General features: G+C 46.8%; 1 protein-coding gene and 1 long non-coding RNA gene across 3 annotated transcripts; one reads left to right on the top strand and one right to left on the bottom strand.

Moving 5' to 3' along the window:
- Window positions 1–138: 138 nt before the first annotated feature.
- Window positions 139–21,415, bottom strand: LPCAT3 (lysophosphatidylcholine acyltransferase 3). 2 transcript variants are annotated; one of them, XM_083420251.1, is made up of 13 exons: window positions 21,156–21,415; window positions 9,496–9,603; window positions 9,278–9,384; window positions 9,034–9,127; window positions 8,485–8,522; window positions 6,799–6,977; window positions 6,316–6,424; window positions 5,053–5,139; window positions 4,783–4,949; window positions 2,133–2,280; window positions 786–944; window positions 559–685; window positions 139–466 (listed from the first exon to the last, which is right to left on the bottom strand). In XM_083420251.1, the coding sequence occupies exons 1-12, from the start codon at window positions 21,283–21,285 to the stop codon at window positions 569–571; spliced, it is 1,443 nt and encodes a 480-aa protein (XP_083276377.1). In that variant the 5' UTR covers window positions 21,286–21,415; the 3' UTR covers window positions 139–466; window positions 559–568. The 2 variants fall into 2 exon arrangements, with proteins under 2 accessions (XP_083276377.1, XP_083276378.1); XM_083420252.1 differs by lacking the exon at window positions 21,156–21,415 and adding an exon at window positions 16,388–16,472.
- On the top strand, window positions 16,797–20,733 carry LOC310667960. The gene is made up of 3 exons (XR_014506485.1): window positions 16,797–17,023; window positions 17,303–17,671; window positions 18,039–20,733. It is a non-coding gene; the product is annotated as an uncharacterized lncRNA (long non-coding RNA).
- Window positions 21,416–21,984: the final 569 nt, after the last annotated feature.

Raw genomic sequence — 21,984 nt, 5'->3', positions numbered from 1 at the left:
GGTCTGGAGTCCCACATACTCCTGTGTAGCTTATGAACACGACCAACCTATCTTCCCCCTTGCCTAGAAAGCTAGGAGACAGAAACAGCACCAGCTTCCCCAGCCGGTTTGTTTTTTAAAAAGCAGATGAGGCACGAGTGAAAAACCAACTGGGACCAATTTTATCTAACAGAATTGGAAAGTAGAAAAAGTCAGGCGGTGGCTCCATTCCTAGATGGCAGCTGCGTCAAGTGCTTTACAATCATCTGACATTTCCAGAGACTGGAGTGTCCGTAGGGAGAAGTTGAGAGATAAGGCAACCTGTAGAAGGGGGGAGAGAGTTTGCAGCCAGTTCCCCAGTCCCCCTCAATCTGGGGTCTTTGCCCCTGTGCTCTTTTCCCAATGTCACTCTGCATGGGTTTGACCGCAGCAAGTTTGGCAGGTGATGCTTCTACCATTCCCATAATAAATGCACGCGTGGTACAATCTGGAAGAGAAAGAAGCAAAATTAATTAGCTGCGTGCCACCTGATTCTGCTTACGAAGCAGTAGCACACCCCCATGGCTTTTTTTTTTTTACCTTTTGGTTGTTACTCGGCTTTCTTTAACTTTTCTTTCCGTGGCACAAGTACTTTCCGCATGTAAGGCATTGCAAACAGTAATGTGAAGAACACCAGGTGGCCTAGGAAATAAATAGACTTGTATACCTAGAAGGAGTGAATGAGGAAGCGAGAGTTAAGACATGCTACTGCTGACAGTAAGGGGGGGGGGAGTCCTCTTGCCCCATGGATTAGACTTCTGCAGTACCTTGAGCCACTTTTCCAAACTGAAGAGGCAAAATGGCACCAGAGAATATCCCATGAACATCCAGTGGACAGCTTGCTGAATCACGTAGAAGAAAGGCCGCAAGATAGTAGTCGAGGCCATGGCAGCCAGAGGTGGACTGTCGTGTACCAGGTCAATAAGCTGTAACAAGAAGAACTTGGTCTCCATGGCTAGGCTCAGAACAACACCAAACCTTACTTTGTACTAACAGCAATTAAGGGCCCACACCATAGTTTGAGCTTGCACTGACGGGACAGGTCTTAGCTGTTTTTCTGGTTTCTGTTTGTTCAGTACTAGAATCCAATGAGCGGCAGCTCTTAAGGTGGAACAGCAACCCCAGCTGTGGCTTGTCAGTGGTCTTAAAAGTGGTCAGTAAACACCCCAAAAAGCTAGTTTGTGGGCAGGCTTGAGTTCAGACAACATGAGCCAGAGTTTTGTGTGGTCTAAAACCAGACTACAGGGATGGGGAAACTCCAGACCTCCAGATGTTGCTGGACCCCCACCCCTGGCCATCCGCTATGCTGGGCATGAGCTGGGAGTTGACAAAAATGTAGGATGAACACAGGCACCCTAGCCTGGTCTACAGAATTAGATTTCACCCAAGGGACATGTATAATAAATTGACTGCTTAATATGGCTGTCAACCTATAGCCCCCAATCTTAAATCGGTTTGATTCATTGGCATTTACGAAAGCCTTGGGTACTGTAGTGAGAAGAAAACATTTTCTTTCATTCTGCAGTCTAGAACACAAAAGATAGCCTGAAAAACCAAAACCCAACATGTCCCTTTGTAAAACTGATGCTGCTCACTTAGGAACCACACAAGGATGAAGTCAACTAACCTCCAATTCAGAAACTTCATTCCACATCCTTCCTGGCAACCTGGTGTTACCAATTTATAGGATCTGATGGAGGACTTTCCAAGAAAGGCATAGTACCTAGATAAAGGTGAGCCACCTCGTGCTGCCATACCAAAGCTGGGCGAGGCCCTGGATTTTGGGGCTGAGGCTTGAAGGCTCTGACAGGGTCCTAGAGTCCTCCCATCTCCTTCCCTAAGTCTAGTTAGCACTTTAGGGAGTAGGTGGGAGGGCTTTAAGACCCTGCCAGAGCCTTGTGCCTCTATCCCCAAGCCTCTGGGAAGGCAGCGACTTTGGGAAGAGGGCTGGGAGGGGACATCAAAACTTTTGCCTGGCTTCCCACCTCCAGTGAAATAAGGCTGTGTGCAGCCCATGGCTTCTGTGTTGAAGCACTCCTGCAGCCCACTTGGTATGAAAAGGTGGGCCGCCCTGACCTAGAGGCTGACTTTACCACTCATTTAAAGCTGCTCACCTGTCTCTCAACAATGACAATGAGGAACTCCATTTGGAAGCACACCAAGTATCCACAGTGCAGACCATGCCAGATAGCCAGGAAAAGCAAGGACAGTGCTTGAGATAATAACTTGTTCCCCAGGAATTTCAACCGCTTATAAATGTAGCTGTAGATGGAAAACAATAAATCCTTTCAGTTGCCAGTCCTGAAGGCATTCATCACCATTTAGTTTTCTCAAGAAAAGAAACGACGTCATCTCAAAAAGGTAATGGTGGTTTCATCAAGTTTTGGTTTAGTTTTTTGCTGCAGGAGGCTCAAACAGCAAAAGAAAAGGGTTTTAAACCAGCACTTAAAAACACTGGTGGTCCCTGGTTCAAAGTTATCTTTCTCCATGTAGCAGAAATAATTTGATCTCAATTTTATGGAAATAGCTGGTTTTAGTTAGATTGGGGGGGGGGCGGCACTGGGCAAACAGATTAATTAGATGCTAAGAATCAAACTTGGGACGTATGCATTGGTACTGCGCTATGGCCTTCTTTATATACAAGATTTCTGTGCAAGTTAAATCTATTGCTATAGACTGCCATGGTGATCACTTCTAACCTCTTAGTTAGCTAACTTAACATAATTTGTGTTCTGTATCTTGGATTTGTTGTGACAACCTTCATATAGGTTTTATTTTACTGCATGCATTTTTTTCTTTATTGGACTGGTTTCTAAAAGATATGGAGAATGCTTTTCAGTTAGGGAAATACAGACATCATTTGCCCACAAGAAAACCCTCAAGTTGAACAACATGCGTTCCAGCTTAATTTCTCAATGAGCGGTTCTGGGGGCTCAAACTTTGTGTGGAATCCATTTCCACTATCATAGGCATGCAGCGGATATTTTCTATTTCATGTGTAAAAGCACTTTCTTGATTGGTGCTGTACAATTCCCAGAGTAGGCAAGGTGGTAGTCAACTAAGATTTACTCAGAGCAGACTGAGTGAAATTAACGAACGTGACTAAATTAGGTCCATTCATTTTGTCTCCTCTGACTAAAACCTATTTGAATACCACCCAGGGTATAAAAAAATCACGATCCCACCAGCTCCAAACGTTACCAGCTTGTAATTCGTAATAGGACTTTGTCAAGCCAATTTGCAAGATAAGGATAGCTGCATAGTCGTCACCACTCCAGGTGATGTAAAGAGGGGAAAATGGGTTGGGGATGAACACCTTGCTCTGAAGAAGGTAATCATGTGAATCTACTGTGGAGCAGCTGGATTAAGCACAAAGACATTAGGTGAGGCATGGTGAACCTGTGGCCCCTTCAAATGTTGTTCAACTCCCAATTGGTACTGCCCTAGACAGCAGGGCCAGGAGCCACACCATGTGGCAACATCTGAAGGGCCACAGGTTCCCACATCCCAGAGATTTTGTGTGCATGGTGGGAAGGCACATGGTGCTTTGGTGCCTTGCTGAGGCTAAGCAGGTCTCAAGCTTGCTGACCTCCTGGTTGGGAAACCCCCAAAGAAGCCTTCTATGTTACACCTAGAGTTCCATGGGCAAAGAATGGTGGATATAAATTTACTAAGTAAGATTGCTTTACTTAGTAAATCTAACCAAGAAATAAATCCTACTGGTGTGCAAATATGGTTAAAACAGACAATTAAAACAATGTACAACAATAAATTTAGAAAAAATGTGCAACAATAAACTATCCCAGGGAGTTGACTCAGAGCCACCCACGGAACTGAGTTTGGGGATTTTCATGCTGGACTGTTTTGAGTTGGGCGATGGTCTGCGCCTACAGATTTGTACACAGAATCTGGCCACCATCCAGGTCGTCTTCTGATCTCTGCCTAACAGCAAAAGGTCAAATTTTTGCTTTTGCGGGAGGTCGGCAAGCCTCACCAGTAGGGGATCAATGAACTTACTACATGCCTCTTCGTAAAAGGGACATTTAAGGAACAAGTGTTCTGGGCTTCCTATCTCTCCCAATGGACAGGTGCAAAGTCTCTGAGCGTAGGGGACTTTTCTAAAGGCTCCATCCAGGACTGGCGAGGGAACAGCCGCGCTTCTGGCGAGTGTAAAGGCCCTTCTTGCATTTCTAGATACGAGAAAGAAGAGATATGCTGCCGGTACGGCTATCTCCCTCTCGATTTCTCCTATTTTATAGTCGGGGCACCTTACGCAGTCCTGTTGTCTCTCGGTATCTAATATTCTTTGCCTGACCATGGCTTCTGCCTGGCCCAACCCCAGACTTAGAAGGGCTTGAGGGGCAAAACCCAGTTTCTGGAGGGTGTTCAGAACTGCAGTCTGCCAGCCTGACTGGAATTGGTTGCAGAGAATCAGTGGGGCTATCCCTTGGGGGAGCAGATTCAATGTCAGCCATTATAGTAGTATAAATCCTACTGAGTTCAAACAAGGAGACTTACTACATTGGGCTAATTGTGAGTGCAGAAGCCCTGTCCTTGCCCACTGGTATTTCGACTGATTTCCCTTAAGCTCTGGATATATGCTTTTTAAAAAAATTAAGCACTGCTCACATTTCAAAAGTGGGCCAAGGTAGTAAACACAAAAAAATAGACAGCCTCAGGACTTTTTCTGGTCTTGTACAAAAGGCTACCTCCTCTCTGTCCAAGTGAAAACTGTTCTGCAGAAAAGCTATCAGCATTTCTCACCGAGCCACCCAGGCGTTGGTGTTAGTGTTGAAGGAGGCGATGGTGCCTGTAAAATAAGGGGTTGTCTCGAAGAGCCAGACTTTCATGTTGGCACAAGCATCCCACTTAGGCCTCCCCTTTTCATCCTTTCCATTGTAGCCGAGCCCCGTGATGATGCAGACTCCTTCCTGCAACGAAACCGGCGAAGATTAACAAGTTGTCTTGACGTTGCTTGGCCTTACACAACAGGCGAAAGCGGTTTTGCAGGCCAAGTTTAGCTTCCAGGCTTACCGTGACCAGCCAGCAGGTAACATACTTGTAGAGCATCGTCTTGCCCCAGATCAATATATAAACGCAGCGGAACCAGAAGGGCTGTTCCTGCAAGAAACAAGAAAAAAAACCTGTGAGGTAAGCTTTGCCCTGGAAATCAGAGGCAAGACTCCGATGAACTTGCTATGATGGGGGAGTCTGCTCAGTTGCAACAGGCAAGAAACAAGAACCTAATGATGAATCAAACATGCAACTCTGGGAAGAACCTGTGGCTCATCTCAAAAAACTCAAGTGCAGTTGCAACAGTACAGAGAAATGGCATATAAAGCTGGGTTGTGGTAGGTAAAACTAGGATGCTTTTTAAAATCCCCTATCCCCACCCCAATGTGACTAATTTTGACAGCAGCAGCAAAGCAATAAAAAGGTTGACACAGCACTGGGGTAGGTTAAGCCCAGTGCCCGGATAAGGTTGCAAATTGCCCTGTCCCTGGTCATTTGCAGGGATCAGCTAAGGTGGGCAGTCTGCATACTTGCTATGTGCACTTTTAGCCATACACACTAAGCCCAAAAAATATATATATTCAACCTTCCCCCCCCCCCCTGTTTCAAATGCTCAGCAGTGACAAGGTTTTTGGTTTTCATCATCAACTTAAGGACTTTTACAACCAGGCAGAGGGCCTTGTCGGTAGTGGCGCCCATCCTGGAACGTCCTCGAGGACTACCTGACTTTTAGAAGACATCTGAAGGCAGTCCTCTTTATGGAAGTTTTTTAATGTTGTATTGTGTTTTTAATATTCTGTTGGGAGCTGCCCACAGTGGCTGGGGAACCCTAGCTGGATGGGCAGGGTATAAATAAAAAAAGGTAAAGGACCCCAGACCGTTTAGCCCAGTCGTGGCCAACTCTGGGGTTGCAGAGTTCATCTCGCTTTACTGGCCGAGGGAGCTGGCGTACAGCTTCCGGGTCATGTGGCCAGCATGACTAAGCCCCTTCTGGCGAACCAGAGCAGCGCACGGAAACGCCGTTTACCTTCCCGCCGGAGCAGTACCTATTTATCTACTTGCACTTGGACATGCTTTCGAACTGCTAGGTGGGCAGGAGCAGGGACTGAGCAACGGGAGATCACTCCGTCGCAGGGATTCAAACCGCCGACCTTCTGATCGGCAAGCCCAAGAGGCTCTGTGGTTTAGACCACATACAAATACTCTAGCAATAATAATAATAATAATAATTACTAATACTATTCCTCCTGAGTTACCACTCTTTCTCCTCCAAGCCCTTCTTACCAGGTATGCATCTGAGACAAGGTATTCCTCAGGGATGTATGGGGCCACGACAGTGTAGACTACCATGAAGAAGAGGCCCAAGCCCAAGCGCTTAAGGGCAGGCACAAAGCTGAAATGAACGTTGGGGACCGGGGGGGGGGGGGGAGAGACACAGAGAGAGGCAATCACTCATCCAGCGGTGCAGTATTTCAGAACAAAGGGAAAGTGGACTGTGGCTCAAATGGACAATGTTATGTGCTTTTAATTACAATGACTACCTTTATGGGGGGAGAACCTGAAATCTTGGGCACTGCACATGAGTCTGTAATATTTTGCTTGACCCAATAAAGTTATAGCCCTTACATGGATTTTGGAATCACCGCCATGAGGAAGCTGGAATGCCCCACACCCCGCAATGTTTGGAGTCTTGATTAGCAGCGCCAGGATACACAGGAAACGGACAAGATTACTCCAGGCACTGGGAAGCGGGGCAAGGAAAATTACCTGTTGGGTCTTTGGCCTGGAACGTCAGTCAACTCGCCTCTTGTCAGCTTATGATATTGTGTCATGGAGAACTGTGGCCCCACCATGAAGGCACCATAGAAATACACGAAGCCAGTGACTTCCAGTAAAGTAGGAACTCCCCGAACAGCAAACTGTCGTTGTTCAGGAGTGAGAGCCTGCTGTAGAAAAATAATAAAGACACCGACAACTGCATCAGCATCCATGAATGTGCTTTTGCTTGCATGCATGAGATTTTTTGTTAGTCTTAAAGCTGCCTAACTCACTTGCTCTAAATGCTTTGAAGAACAAGATCCACCATTAGGAATCCCATAGGTCAATCATGGACAGAAATCTCTAGGTTCATAGCATGCTTTGTAGTGTCGTTCATAATCCTAATAGCGAACTGTTCTGGTATTTGCTTTCCTAAGGACTTGTCAACTGCAACTTTTTCTGGCTTTGTTCCCTGGAGTTCTAGAAATGGAAGCAGGGACTGGCACAGAAGAAGCCATGATAAGCTCAAGGGCACAGTAACAGATAGCATTTCTCTACCCAATCCTCCCTAACATCCTCAAATGAACTATTCCCCACTCCCACCCACATATGTCCTAACTTGAAGAAATACTGCTTGATAGACCTGAAAGCAAGCGGTTTTTGCAAAGGAGCAGGAGGATACAAAGTCAGCATTTGCACCAACTTTATTTGTTATTTTTCTCCTTAAGTCATCACTCTATTATCTGTAATCTTTGCCTCAGGCCTGCGGCCTGTTTAAAAGAAACTTCATTTAAAAGAGCCCTTCATTTTTCTGGCCTTGTTCCCAGAACCCTTATGCACAAAAGCAAAGGCATGACCCCCCTCGAATCATGATGTAGATACTGCCGTTGACAGGTGTGAGTGGATGAATGCTTCGTAGGTGTTTCAGCATATTCAACGTCCCAGCTGACCGCCCCCTCAGACTGGAAGTTTAAAGTCATCTTCTCATGGGACAAGTTTATCAAGTCTCACTTGGATGGGATGAAGCACATTTTCTGCTCAGCCCCAAGGATAACATTAAAGTAAGAAAGTGAGTTGTGTGTCTGTGTAGTGTTACGGTGATCAAAATGGCTTAGGAATTTTGGCCCCATTTTCTTTGTAACCAAGGCTTTGTAAGTCTGCCAGCTTTGTTTGCTTCTTGCACCTTTTCTGCTTTCACTGCCTCATCTTTCAAATACAGCTGTACCTTGGAAGTCAAACGCCTTGCTCCCAAACCCAGAAGTGATTGTTCTGGTTTGCGAACGTTCTTTGGAACCTGAACGTCAGTCGCGGCTTCTGATTGGCTACAGGAGCTTTCTGCGGCTAATTGGAAGCCACGCCTTGGTTCCTGAACGTTTTGGAAGTCAAACGGACTTCCAGAACCGATTCCGTTCAACTTCCGAGGTACCACTGTATCTGTAACTTTCTGATTCTCTTAACAAGCCTGACGTTTGACTTGTAATACCAGATTTTTCCTCTCTGCTTGTTTGTACAAGTGTTTGGAATTCAGATGTTCACACATAACCGGTTTCTACCCTGAAAGGAACACTTTCCTGGGTACCCAGCCTGCTCCATAGGACCCTTTCCTAATTGCTGCAGCCTTTATCTCCAATAACTCCCCTGAACACAATCCCGTTGAGAGGAATGGGGGAAAGAAAATGATTCCATTTCACTCACCACTTCCTTTCTGCCATCATAGTAATCAATGACCAAACCTAGGGGTAGAAAGAGATACCATATAATCAAGGAGGCCAACACTGTACAAAAAGCCAGCCCACCGAATGGCCTGAAAAACCCAATGTTGCAGTTCACTGAGTATGAACCAGATTACTATCTGCTTGAGAGGCCACTGGAAGCCCCATGTAATCTGCCCTGGGATTTCCCAATACAATCGTAGCTTGGTTCTTGAACAGAATCCGTTCTGGAAGTCTGTTCCGACTTCCAAAACGTTCGGAAACAAAAGTGTGCCTTCTGATTGTCTGCAGGAAGGCCCTGCAGCCAATTGGAAGCCCCATCAGACATTCGGCTTCCAAAAATAGTTCGAAAACTGGAACAGCCACTTCCGAGTTTGCGGCATTCAGGAGCCAAAATGTTTGAGCCGCAAGGTGTTCGTTCGCAAACCAAGGCACGACTGTTTTAAAAGAGAAACATAGCTGGACCGTAGGAGGGAATCTGTGGCGCCAAAGCACGACGATGGAACAGAACTGGATGAGCAAAATTGCTTACCTATCAGCTTGAGAGTCAAGACACAGTGTGGCATGGTCCATTTGATGTCATAGCTCTCTGTGGCAGTGAAGAAATAGCCGGCCATCAGATATATCTGAAAGACATGAGCCGCGAGGATAACCCACTGCTTCCTCTATCTGCCTTCCCGCCCCCACTCCCCGGGCTCCTGCTCAGCTCTTGCTGGGCAGAGCAAAAGACAGCAAGATCAGAATCTCAGAGAGGAACACAGAAGGAACAGGTTTACCATCTGAAAGCAGAAGGACGTGCCGACGGCAGTGACTGTGCGGCCCATGAGCCTCAGTATGAGAAACTGAACGAGGACACATATGAGGGAGTGACAGAACTGCGGCCCTGAGGAGGTAAATGCGAGACAATTAGAGACTGCAAGGAAAAGCAACATCACCCCCCCACCCCCACTCTGGTACTCACTGGTCGGGCAGCCATCTTCTCAGCCCCCCTTACCAAAGTTGAAGTAGGCAACCGAGAGCCCCGTTAGCGTGTTGTAGAGGTGTATGAGGTAGAGTTCTTTCTGGAAAAGGAAATAGCGCTGGAACAAGGCAAAAGGGTATCCTATAATAGGGAAAGAACAGGAAGACAGATCAGTCCAGACGAACACACACGGATTCTATCAAAGCATTCCCTTTTGATTATTCTACTATCCAGGGGGCGCAGAGGGTGCACCAAATTGGCCATTTAGGACTCACATTAGCTACATAAGACTTTACTGTGAGCTCATGGCTATCTTCTAGACTCAGCCCATTCTGTAAGGAGGAACAGGGAAGTTAACAGTGCCTTGCTCCAGGGTTTTTTTTCGGGGGGGACGGGGACGCAGGGGTACACATACCCCAAAATGTTTTGTGAATTAAGTTTGTACTCATTGAGGGGCAGTATTTCAATATGAGTAGAAAATGAGAGAACCCATAAACATTTTTTGAGGAAAAAAGCAAAATTAAAACCCCCAAAAGAGGCAGATAAAATTGTATAAAGACTTCAAACCATACCAAAATTATGACAGCATTTTTAAATGAGCACCAGTTCTCAATGACAAGAGAATGACATCAAATGTCCAACACTATGTAATGATCAGAGAAAAAATAAACTTAGACACTCTTTGGAAGTAGAAACCCTGGAAAACTGCGTCAATCTTCTAACAGACCCGCCAAGGCTAATCCTGATAAAGATCTGCCCCATGGAGACAGAAAAAATTCACCACCCACTGAGTCAGTTTTAAATGGCCGGTTGGCAATGGCTGAGCATCCTTGGTTTCTCCACACACCCAGAATACTCTCCAGGCATACTAATGCTGATAAGTGATGATGCGATCTTCAGAGTGGTATACAAATTTAATAAATAGTGATAATAATAAAATGTTCTTTTAGCACAATTCACTGTGATGCTGCCACATCTTTCTCTCTGTACTCAACAATTTAAAGTGACTAAGAAACAGAGCTTTGGGAGAAAGGACCGGGCGAAGCTTTGGCTGATACCCTAAACAAACCTTTACTTTTTTCCAGTTCAGTCCTATGGAGGAAGAACTAAAGTGCTGCATTTGGAGGCACTGTTGCAGATGCGGCAAAACTGGCTACCCCCACCCACCCCCATGACCTGGATGTTGGGGAGGTGGAGTTCACCAAGAACCTGTGATGAGCTGCAATGTATTCTAGGGTGCAGGATAGGCCAAAATGCCACGTGCCATCCCAAAGAACCCTTGTAAATTAAAATGATTTGTTTCACACACGCCTCATTCCAAAACACCGACGATAAACTTACCAGTAAAATTTCCTCAGTCGACTATTTCGTATTTAGGCAGTTCACTGATTACACAAGTTTTACTCTCTCTAACGTTTTGTAAGTCTGCATCAAGACCTTCAACGCTCTGAACTGCAACGCAGTTCTAACCAAGAGCCCCCCCTTGCCTCACCTCTTCTCTCCCCCCCCCCAATTCATGACTGACAGTTGCACATTTCAGTCAGTTGAACAATGAACTAGATTCTAGTAAGTGTAATCTGCCACACAAGCCATATTTTACCATTGCTCTCCAGTACAACCAGCCATGCTATAAATATTGCCTAGTAACCAAGTGACACTGTAATTGGATCTCACACTCCTTTCCCCTGAAGAAGTGGTTTATTTATGAGCCTCCTATAGAGCTTTCTGGATTATTTAAGTATCGGATATATAGCACAGCTACAACTTCTCTTGCATTTACCCTCATACCAATCCTGTGAGGTTGTACTCCACTTTTTTGTTTGTTTTGAAATTAAAGAAACACATTGACAAATCCACAAGTTTATAGCCCAAAGGCTTCAAGCCTCAAGGTTCAAATCTTCCTCCTCCCCACCCTCAGGTTTAATGATTTACTAATGGAATCAAAGGTTCAAATCCCATTAGTCTTCTTATGTGCCACCTAATCCTTTTAGCAGAATTAGCAGCAGCCCACATTCTTGGGAGCTTTTAGACTGCAGATACTCACTAGATTTTTAAAAAAGAAAGTGAGACGATGCATGACACGTCACCAATTTAGCACACTTGCACCTCCGGTGAAACAAGTTTCTGAAGCACTGCAGAAATCTGCGCAACCTTAGTTTCCCAGTAATGATTGTAGGATCAAAAGAAATAAGTTGGTGAGTGCTTATTTCTAAGAGAACCCTGAGCTGCAAGGGCTGTCACACTTCAACTTTCCTGGAAAGCGGAAGACAAACTAATGCCGGTCTCCAGCCACAGATGCACTGCTTCTCTTCTCTCAAACTAAAAAAAATAAGTAGCTATCAAGATCCAGGACCAAGCAGTAATTTTAAGGGATGAATTCACACACAAGTGTTCTGGTACGCAATGTGGATTATTGTCCTTATGACATCCCTTGCCAATGCAATGATGTCGTTAATCACGGGCACTATTCACTCCACACTTATCTTTGCAGCCATAAAAGCAAGGAGTTCCAAAAGAAATGCTGATTCTCAGAATGCTCCTGACTGTAGGAGGTAGGTGGCAAAGTTCTTGGCAAAGTTGACGACGTAAAGCAACCATAAATTAACAGTCTCTGAATACCATGAAACTGAGAGTCATGATTCCAACGTACTCATAATACCAGAGGCTATGCCTAGGAGCTTGATGAAGAAAAAGCAGGTAGTATTTACACGGAGCACTGCTTACAGTCTGGACCAGGAGGAGATCTTACTAGCACCTTCCCTGTCCACTCCCATTAGATCTTCAGTGAGGTCCGCCTCTGGGTTCCCTTCTACTGGAGATGTGACCAACATCCAGCTGGGGACTGGGGTGACCAACATCCACTGGGACTGTTGGGGTGCCCCCAACAGTGGGCCGCTCTCCTCAAGGAGGCTGACCTGCTGCCTCCTTTGAAATCATTTCAGCAGCAAGCAGAGGCTATTTTCCAGGCCTCTTAGCCCAATCAGTTTTTATCTCGGCTGGTGATTTGTTGCTACCTTCTTATATTTTTAGAGTGCTTTCATACATTTTAAATGTTTTACTGGATTTTGTATTATAGTACCGTAAGTCACCCTAGGAATTATTTGAGAAGCAGGGCAGAAATTCCTGTAATTAATAATAATAATAATAAATTTATTTATATCCCGCCCTCCCCAGCCAAAGCCAGGCTCAGGGCGGCTAACAACATTAAAATAGTGCAACATTATAAAAACATTTTAAAATTAATTAAAATTAATTAAAATCAAAATTGATGGCAACCATAAACTAAAGTTTTGTAAAGATTGCCAAAGGAGGGAGTCAGGCTGCGCCCTGACCAAAGGCCTGGTGGAACAGCTCTGTCTTGCAGGCCCTGCGGAAAGATGTCAAGTCCTGCAGGGCCCTTGTCTCTTGTGACAGAGCGTTCCACCAGGTTGGAGCCGCAGCTGAAAAAGCCCTGGCTCTAGTTGAGACCAGCCTAACCTCTCTGTGGCCTGGGATCTTCAGGATGTTTTTATTTGAAGACCGTAAGTTCCTCTGTGGGACATACCAGGAGAGGCGATCCCGTAAGATAAGAGGGATCAATGTTTGTGGGAATTATCCTGTCAGGGCCCTATCTGATACAGTTCGGAGCTGCACCAGCGGTACGTGACAATGGGGTTTGCACAGAACTCCCCAATCAATTGTACGCCGTGTGTCAAATTTGTATTTCTCCTATTCTGATCCCTTTCTTAGTGACCCCAAACTGCCCCCTCAGCTTCTCTCCTGGCATGGCCATCCCTGACCTCAACATGTATCCAAAAGAATGTCATATAATCCAACATTAGACTTCCTGAGGACCTGGCAATGCTCACCTGGGAAGGGTCATCTGTCTGTGGTACAGCACAGGTGTTGCAAGCTGAATGTCACAGGTTCTATTTCCAGCCCCTCCAGTAAAAACATCTCAGGCTCCTGCGCTAGGAAATATCACTCTCTTTCCAACACCCTGGGAAGTTGATGCCAATCAGAGTGAGCAGTACTGGTCTAATAAACCAATGACCCAACTCAAGATCATAGAATCGCAGAGCCTGAGGATAATCTAGTCCAGCCCTCTGCAATACAGGAATGTGCTGCTGTCCCGTATGGGGATTAAACCTGCAACCTTGGCATTGTTAGCACCACTCTAGCCAACTGAGCTATCAGTAGCAAACCCTTCTTCTCAGGGACAGGCTGTGGAACAAGTACAGTCCAAAGTGAGTTGGTGGAAACATAGCAGACTTTGTGCACTGCGAATCTTGTTCGCATCCAACCGTATCAATGCATCCAGAGACATGAAAACATGCAGAAGGAGTGTGAGTGGTACAGAATGCTGATATCATATTATCACTAGACAGCTGAGAACGAAAGCCCCAAATGCTGGACATCAAGACAGCCAACATGCTAGTGCTGAAGGCTAACTTTCCACTTCAAGTACCAAAAGAATACCAGAAATCCCCATTTCCCAGGGACAGTCCCCGGATTTATAAATCAATCCCCATACAAAATCCATTCAAGTTGAAAAGTGTCCCCGGATTCATTGAAAAAAAAAATCTGGTAACCTTATACTCGAGGGCCAAAAACACTACTGTCAAATGAATACAGAAACTGTTATATGGAAGACTGGGACAGTTAAGAAGCTAGCTGGAGACATGACATGGAAAAATCAGAAGTACTACATAGCAAATGAAAGCATTCATTCGGTAAAAACGTGAGGAGCATGATCACAGTGCTGGATATTAGTTCAAAATCCTATCTTCCTGTAGATCTTACACAATGCCCATTGACATGAATGCACTTTTAATCCAACGCTCACCTGAGATGCGTAAAGCTGCCCCTAATAAGGTGTGGTGCTGAAAGCACAGGCGAAGCTAGGGCAAGATCCAATTACAAGATCCAGCTCATGCCATATAGGATTGCATTTGTAGAATGAATGACTGTACAGGGCATTTTGTAAAGTGCTGTAGCTTATGCTTACTAGGAGTTCCATGTGCCCAGTGGCCCCTGAGTGTGCGCCTTGAAGTACAACCACCTTGCCTGGCAGAGAGATAGTGAACTGTCTGTTTACAGACAAGGGAACAGTCACAGTGTCCCACATATGCAGCCCTGCAGAGCCGTTACCTTAGCATAACTTAAAGGCAATGGAATTGGGTAGGGTTCAACAGTGTTTCCCAACCTGGGAACCATATGGCCCCCTGGGGGCCCCCAGCGTATTCCAAGGCGGTCACAAGATAAAATTGCACAAATTGGGGGGGGGGGGGCATAGCACAAGCCTAGGGGGCCACAGAGGAAAGTGAGAAGTGAAGAGGGGGAAATCATTATTTTTTTAAATCCTGATTGACTGGCTATCCGCTTGGCCAATCAGAAGCAGGTAAGGGGGCAGCCCCCCAGGGCCTAGCACTCCCTTTTGCCACGTGTGTTTTCTTGGAGCAGTCTTGGTTTGTTTCGGGGGGGGGGGAGGGCAATCGCTGAGGCTCCCGTTTTGACCAGTAGAGCTTGCGATCCAGAACCCCCAGCTCAGGCGGGGTGGCAATGGGTAGGGCTGGGAGAGCCAGAGCTGCTTGTTGCTGCTGCCAGTGCTGGGCCCGGTAGCAGCCTGGGCCTGACTCTGCAAAGTGCAGGGTGCAATCCACCCCACCGTCTGGCCGAGGGGGATCTGATGCTGCTGACTTGCATCTAGTGTCTACTCAGAAGAAAGCTGAACTGAATTCAGTGGACCTTACTCCCAGGTATGTGTGTTTGGGGCTACAGTGTTTTATCTAGGCAGCCAGGGCACCTCCGGATGACAAGATCTTTTTGCACCAGGTCAGTGAAGCCTTTTAAAATTCTCCCACATATGCAGAACGCCCTATGTGCCTTTTGGACTGTATCTGTAGGTCCCCCCCCCCCGTGTCAAATAATTGGGGTCAAATAATCATTGTTTGCTTTTTATAATTCACGGAAGATGGCTCTCCCTCGGGAGGTTCTGGACTCTCCTTCCTTGGAGGTTTCTAAGCAGAGGTTGGGTGGCCATCTGTCATAGATGCTTTAGCTGAGTTTCCTACATAGCAGTGGGATGGACTAGAAAGATGATGCTTGGGGGTCCCTTCCAGCTCCATGATTCTATGTTCTTCTGCTTCAACAATATTTCATTATGTTCCTATCATTTTATGTAATTGTATTTTGTATCAATTATTAAAATTATAAATAAAAACTGTTCTATTTACAAACAAAACATTTAAATAGCTACCTTTCTACCAGTAGGATGGGGGGGCGGGGCGTGGGCATAGCCAGGAGTTTTGTTGGAGGGAGGCAGAACCTCAAATTTGTATTGATTTTTACTTATTGCTGTCCCCCTTGGCCACGCCCATGGGGGTCACAGGAAGGAGACAAGGTTGGAAGGGGGCCACGGTCGGGAAAGGGTTGGGAAACACTGGGGTAGGGAACAGAAGGCAAGAGTAAGAGCAGGTGGAGGAGGAGACAGGCAGTAACACACACCATCACTAATCTTATAAACAAGACTGATGTAACCAGCATCAGATACATCTGAGATAGACAGGCTATTTTATCTTTGTAAGGAACACAAGAGTAGGGTGCACACTTCAAAACAGAATCAGAAAAAAAGCTACAAAAATGATTGGTCTAGATTTAAAACAAGATTTGTTCTGTCAATCCCTTTAAGTCTCCTCTCTCACTGTTCATAAAAACATGACGCATGGATGGAAATGGCAAAAGTTATTGCGGGAGTGAACTATTCTGCACTGACCAGAAGCGAATAGCGCACGAAAGAAGGGCTCTGCATCAAGCCTTAGTGGAAAGAAGCTGCTGACAGGTGTCAGGGGTTAGGAGAAATCTGGTGCCCCAATGAGAAGAAAGAGAACAAGAAGCTTGTTTGGGAAAGAAGTTGGTGGATACTTGTCTTCTTTCATTCCGCTACCTGATAAGGCAGAGGTGGGTACCTGTCCCCCTCCAGGTGTTACTGGGCTCCCATCAGCCCCAAGAAGCATGGTGAATAGTTACAGGTGTTGGGAATAGCAGGACCGCATCTGGAGGACCACAAGTTAATTACTCCCTGACCTAAGGGATGAGAGTGTGGCGGTGCAAGTGACATGCTGATCATGGTCACTGGCTCTGGCACATTCTGGAAACTGGATGGCCACTGCGGGTTTGGCAAACTGGGAGGTTCTGTAAGAGGAGATTGGTTCCAGTTTCATTTACAAAATCATCCCAGAATACCTGCAAGGGAGGATCAAGAGAAAGAAATTAGTAAGAGCCTCCTGAAATTAGCATTAATGTTCTTGACCAAGTGAGGAAGGAATTGTGTGGCTCAAGAAAGATGTGCTGCATTTTGACAATGCTGAACCTCTGGAGTGCAGTGCATTTACACAATACTTCTCACGTGAGATCAGTTGATAGCAAGATCAGCAGATCTGCCTCGCTCTACTCAATAATTAACATCCAACTTTCCCACACGATCCTGTTAGTTAAGACACCCACACCTTAGCAGAGTTCCCAGTCAGGTTTGGGTGCTTCTCCACAGTATGTGCAATGCAAACCTTTTACTTGTAGACATGTGGTTTCTCATGGGGAAATCAGGTGCACACTGAAAATGCTACGTATTAAAATTCAAAGCATCCTAAGGATTACACTACTCTCATACTCCAGTTATGGGCACATTAGGCATTAGGAATGAAATCCCCTAAATTAAACAGAATATACTGTTATCTAGTTGTGCATAGGAACATGGCCTTGCTGCCAATCTTATGCATGTTTATTTGTAAGCAACTTCAATACCATCTTGCTTCCTAATAAAGGTTGAAGCCTCATTAAACCTAGCAAGACTTCTGAGAAGACACACATGATCATGCTTGGTCTAAACTGAGACTAAGACATGTGGAAAATTTAAGCTGAAGTAGTTGGTTTTTAGAAGTGATTGGCAGAAGCAAGTAAGAGAGACCATAAATAGGTTCCTAGAGCATTGCTTCATTGGAAGTATCGCCACTATCCTGTTTGAAAGCACAGTGCTTCCATCTTGGAGTATTACCACCTCAGGTTTCCCCCGCAGAGGTCTTTACATAAACCCAGAGCTAGTTTTCATTTGCACAATTAAGATACAGTCCTCCTAGTTAAACTGAACACAGTCAGTTATCTTTTTCCTTTGATATGCATTCCTAAACATCTAAAAACCAAAACATTTTAAAATTAAGCCTGGTGATAAAAGGTAAAGGTACCCCTGCCCGTACGGACCAGTCTTGCCAGACTCTAGGGTTGTGCGCTCATCTCATTCTAAAGGCCAGGAGCCAGCGCTGTCCGAAGAAACTTCCGGGTCACGTGGCCAGTGTGACAAGCTGCATCTGCCGAGCCAGTGCAGCACACGGAACGCCGTTTACCTTCCCGCTGGTAAGTGGTCCCTATTTATCTACTTGCACCCGGGGGTGCTTTCGAACTGCTAGGTTGGCAGGCGCTGGGACCGAACAACGGGAGCGCACCCTGCCGCGGGGATTCGAACCGCCGACCATGCGATCGGCAAGTCCTAGGCGCTGAGGTTTTACCCACAGTGCCACCCTCGTCCCTAAGCCTGGTGATAGTGATTCATATTTAGCTGAACAGGTCTCCCTGGAAAAAAGAGAGTCCACCATCCACATTTCAGAATGCCAAGAGATCCAAAGGAACACAGAAAAAGACTAACATTCTAACATTGCAGCTCTGAATTGAGGGACTGGGAATCTTTTACCCTGGGAACACACACACAAAACTGCAAAGATGGCTTCTGTGGAACACAGATATGCTTTCCTCTTAGCAGAACTTAGCTTTGGGCCACCAAAACGTATATTAACCATGAGAGCTGGAGAGAGATAAAGAACACATGCAAGTTCCTGCCATAGCAGTGCCTCTCCAAGCCGTCTGGCTAGCTGGCTTTAGGAGGAAATTTGAGATGTCCTATAATTGTTCACTTCTAATGCCAAGTTTGATTCATGCCCCAACGTACAGATCCTTATGCACAGCAGCAGATGGCACACACAAATTCAATGGCGTAAAGAAGGTATACACTTTCCTGCCAAAGAGAGTACTAAGGGTGAATGGGGTATCTGTTTTAGGTGAATTAGACTTAGAAGACTGTCAGAATTCAGAAAAACCACCCTACGCCATCCAGATCCATTGTAAAGGCTGTTGGGAAGCCACAAATCCAAAACATAGCTATGACTCATCCTTTACTTTCAAGCCTGCCTATCAATCTCCATGTGGTGCCATGAGCCCAGCAATGTGCAGCACTCAACATGGTGCCCCCACAATCTTCACTGATGCTTGGAGACATAACCTTTCTTTCATCTAAAAATAACCTGGAATCCTTCCACCCTTTCTTTTCTTGTGTTGTGCTGGACTCGGAATAGGGCAGACAGAACTAGAAATTCTCCAGCCCTAACCATGTCTACTTAGAAATATGTCAATGGAAGTATGCTTAGAACTGTGTCAAAGGTTACAACTCCAGCACTACTCATTTTATGACATGCATATGTGCTCCCAGGTCACTCATATATTTTTCTGCCCTAGACTTGGGCTGCAGGCAGACCACCAGGAGTTTCAAGCAGCTGTAGCCAGGGGGTGATTGCTGATTCAGAAGGCAGGCAGCTGAACTCATGCACCTTTAAAGAAGTGCACAGAACATTTGTAGGAGTGAAAAGTAACTGCACCTGTTTCTGCTTCCTTCTTCTCCGCAATCATGAAAAAAGGAAAGGAGCCGTGCTACCCTTATTGTGCTTACTGTTCTAACTCTTAATGGCAGATCAGTGCTAATTTCACACACCTGTACGCAAGGAGTGACTGTAGATTAGGAGTGTTGAACTCTTAACTCCCATTAGCTCCAGTTAGCAAAGCTCAGGGGATGATGGGAATTGTTGTTGGTGTCTGTCTGCCAAACCACTACATTAGCAGCACCGAAGCGGCCTTCCTGGGGTGCAAGCCTGGGCAGTGTGTATGGAGGTCCTGGGTTGCCCAAACAAGAAGACTCCCCTCTCAGCCTTGCTGATATGGTCCAAAGGAAAACAAAGCAATACATTTGGCACCAGGTTGGCTGCAGGAGTTGCCGAAATGAAGTGTACAAGGCACCATCCAACTGTCTCGGGAACTCCACTCTGGATTTGTGGGGTTTACTCCTTAGCCTTTTCATCTCCTGAAGATGTTCCGCAAGGCAGCTGAGGTTTAGGATCAGAGTTTTCCTTCTCCTAGATGGGCTACCTTTCCCAGCTGACAAGCTTCATCTGCCCCTCAATTCCCTCTATGGCATGTGCAGAAACTGCCTACTTGACCACTGGACCCACCATTGGTTTGATCTGCTCCGTCCGCCGGAGCCTGTCTTCGCATGCAGGGGAAGTCCCTAACTCGCCAAGAATTTGAGACCCATCAACTGCCCTCACCTGGTTTAGCCAGCCAGTTGAAGCCGTTTCCCGGGGTGTGGCTGCTATCACATTACAACAGCTTCTAGGAGCCACAGGTAAGAACTGAGTGCAGGGTGAGGATCAAAGGTGGACAGGACAAAGTACCCCAGAAGGAGCATGATGTGCCCCCCAGCAGAGGTGCTACCCCTCCCCTAGCACACCATCTGCAACAACATCTGGAGGCCTAGAGGTTAGCCACCTTTGCCATACATGTAATGAAGGACAGTAGGGTTCCTATGGCTTTGACAGCTATGTAAAACAAACAACACAGAGTTCTGCAGGACCCTTAAGACTAGCTGATGTATTACAGCATAAGCTTTTATGGATTCCGAGAGAGAAGACTGGTATGTGAAACCCACTGCATGGGACTCAGAAAAGACACTGCTTAACTCAAGTTCTGTCTTCTACACAGTTATTAAAAGTAGGCAAGTCTTGCTGTCCCCTTCCTTGGCAGACAGTCAGTCAAACAACTTGCTGATCCCAATCTCTATGGCAGACATCTGTAATAAAGGCAAGGATAACAGAGACCAGAAAGGCTATGGAGGTCAGTATATATATATATAGAAGAACAGCCTTGCTAGATCAAACAGAAGAACCTCTCCCTGTTTCCAAGTGACCAGCCACATGCTTCTAAGAAGCCCACACAGAAGGGCAGCCCACCATTTCCTGTTTTCTCTCTCACACACAGACACAGACACTACAACTGCAATTTAGGATAAGCAGCCTTATGGTAAATCAGACTATTTGTCCATACAGCCCTCAGTGGCCTACTAAGAGGAAGTAGCAGCGGCTCTCCAGCAGAGTTACTTCCCAGCACCTGCTCCTCAAGATTTATCCTTATAACTTTACTTGTAAAACAATTAAGATCCTCCAGACGCAACGGGCTACCAAAAAAACCCCCACAACCCCACTTCCTCTGCATGTAAACCACATGCGACAGGCTCCCTCCCAGTTTTCCCAGGAAGTGCATTTCAGAGAATATGCGGGTTATTGTAATTATTCTGTTTATTCCTGCCCCGCCTTCCTCCCCCCGGGAACAGCTGGAACATGTGCAGGAAAGAGGACTGGGCTTTGGGCGGGTGTGGCTGTATCCCTGGCGCCACAGGTGAGCTGCTCCACGCGGAGAAGGGTCCGCCTGCCCTCCTCCATGCCACACACGTGTGCGCGGGGTACGTGGGAATGGGGTGTCCCGCCCGCAAGCCGCGACCCGCTCCCCTCCCTCCCTCGCGCAGCACCACCACCCGCCGGTCCGCCCCGTCCCTTACCCACCCATGAAAATGGACAGGATGAGGCGCAGCGCCTGCTCCGAAGTGCCCAGCGAGCTCGCCACCTCCGCCAGGATCGTGGTTATGTGGAAACCGGCCCCGGCCCCGGCGCCGCCGCCGCCCTCGTCCGCCATCTTCTCCGCCCGCCCGACTGGACCCGCTCTGGTGACCCCTTCCGACGCCCGGCAACGGCACTGGCAGCACCGGCAGCGGCGGCGGCGCGGCGGCCCCCTCACCCAAGCCACGCCCCCCCGCGGCGCCCCGCCTCTCGGGCCTATTGGCCTCCGGGGGTCCAGCTCCCGCGCCTCATTGGCTAACAGGTGGCAGGGGGCGGGGCGAGCGGCTCCGAAGCGTAACTGAGGCAAAGGTTACTCACGCCTCCCCGCCCCCCCCCCACGCGAGAGGGCGGCGTCTGGAAGTGGGAGGGGGGAGAGGGAGGGGGAAGCCGTTTCCTATTGGGGAGGAAGGGCGGCGTCCCGAGCGCGAGGCGGATCCCCGCTTCTCATTGGCTCCCTTCAGACAGGAGAGACCCAGGGAGGGAGGGGGGACGGAGGAGGAGGCGTTGCCGGGGTTACTGTCGGGCACGAAGGGGCGCGCGCGGCCTTTGGGCTGGCATTGCACGTTCAGCCGCCGAAAAAAGAATTATATATATAAAATCCACACCGGTTTTTTAAAATAAAACCATCGTCATCTTCAAAACAATAAAAACCCATCATTATAATGAAAATTATGTTTCATCATCAAAATAATAAAACCCATTATTATCATCATCATCATCTGGCTTTTTTTTTAAAAGGCACTTAAGAAAATGAGGAGGGCATACCGGATCAGGC

The sequence above is a fragment of the Podarcis tiliguerta genome (genome assembly GCF_965153285.1).
Source record: "Podarcis tiliguerta genome assembly, chromosome: 17".
Lineage (NCBI taxonomy): Eukaryota > Metazoa > Chordata > Lepidosauria > Squamata > Lacertidae > Podarcis > Podarcis tiliguerta.
The sequence above is the reverse complement of the archived record's forward strand: the minus strand, read 5'-3'. Positions and strand labels throughout refer to the sequence as shown.

Coding starts and splice junctions, on each gene's coding strand:
- LPCAT3 (XM_083420251.1), bottom strand. CDS start 21,285: ATGGCGGACGAGGGCGGCGGCGGCGCCGGGGCCGGGGCCGGTTTCCAC. Junction 6,425..6,798: donor CCAGGCCAAAGACCCAACAG/GTAATTTTCCTT, acceptor CGTTCATTTCAG/CTTTGTGCCTGCCCTTAAGC. Junction 686..785: donor GTTTGGAAAAGTGGCTCAAG/GTACTGCAGAAG, acceptor CACTCCTTCTAG/GTATACAAGTCTATTTATTT.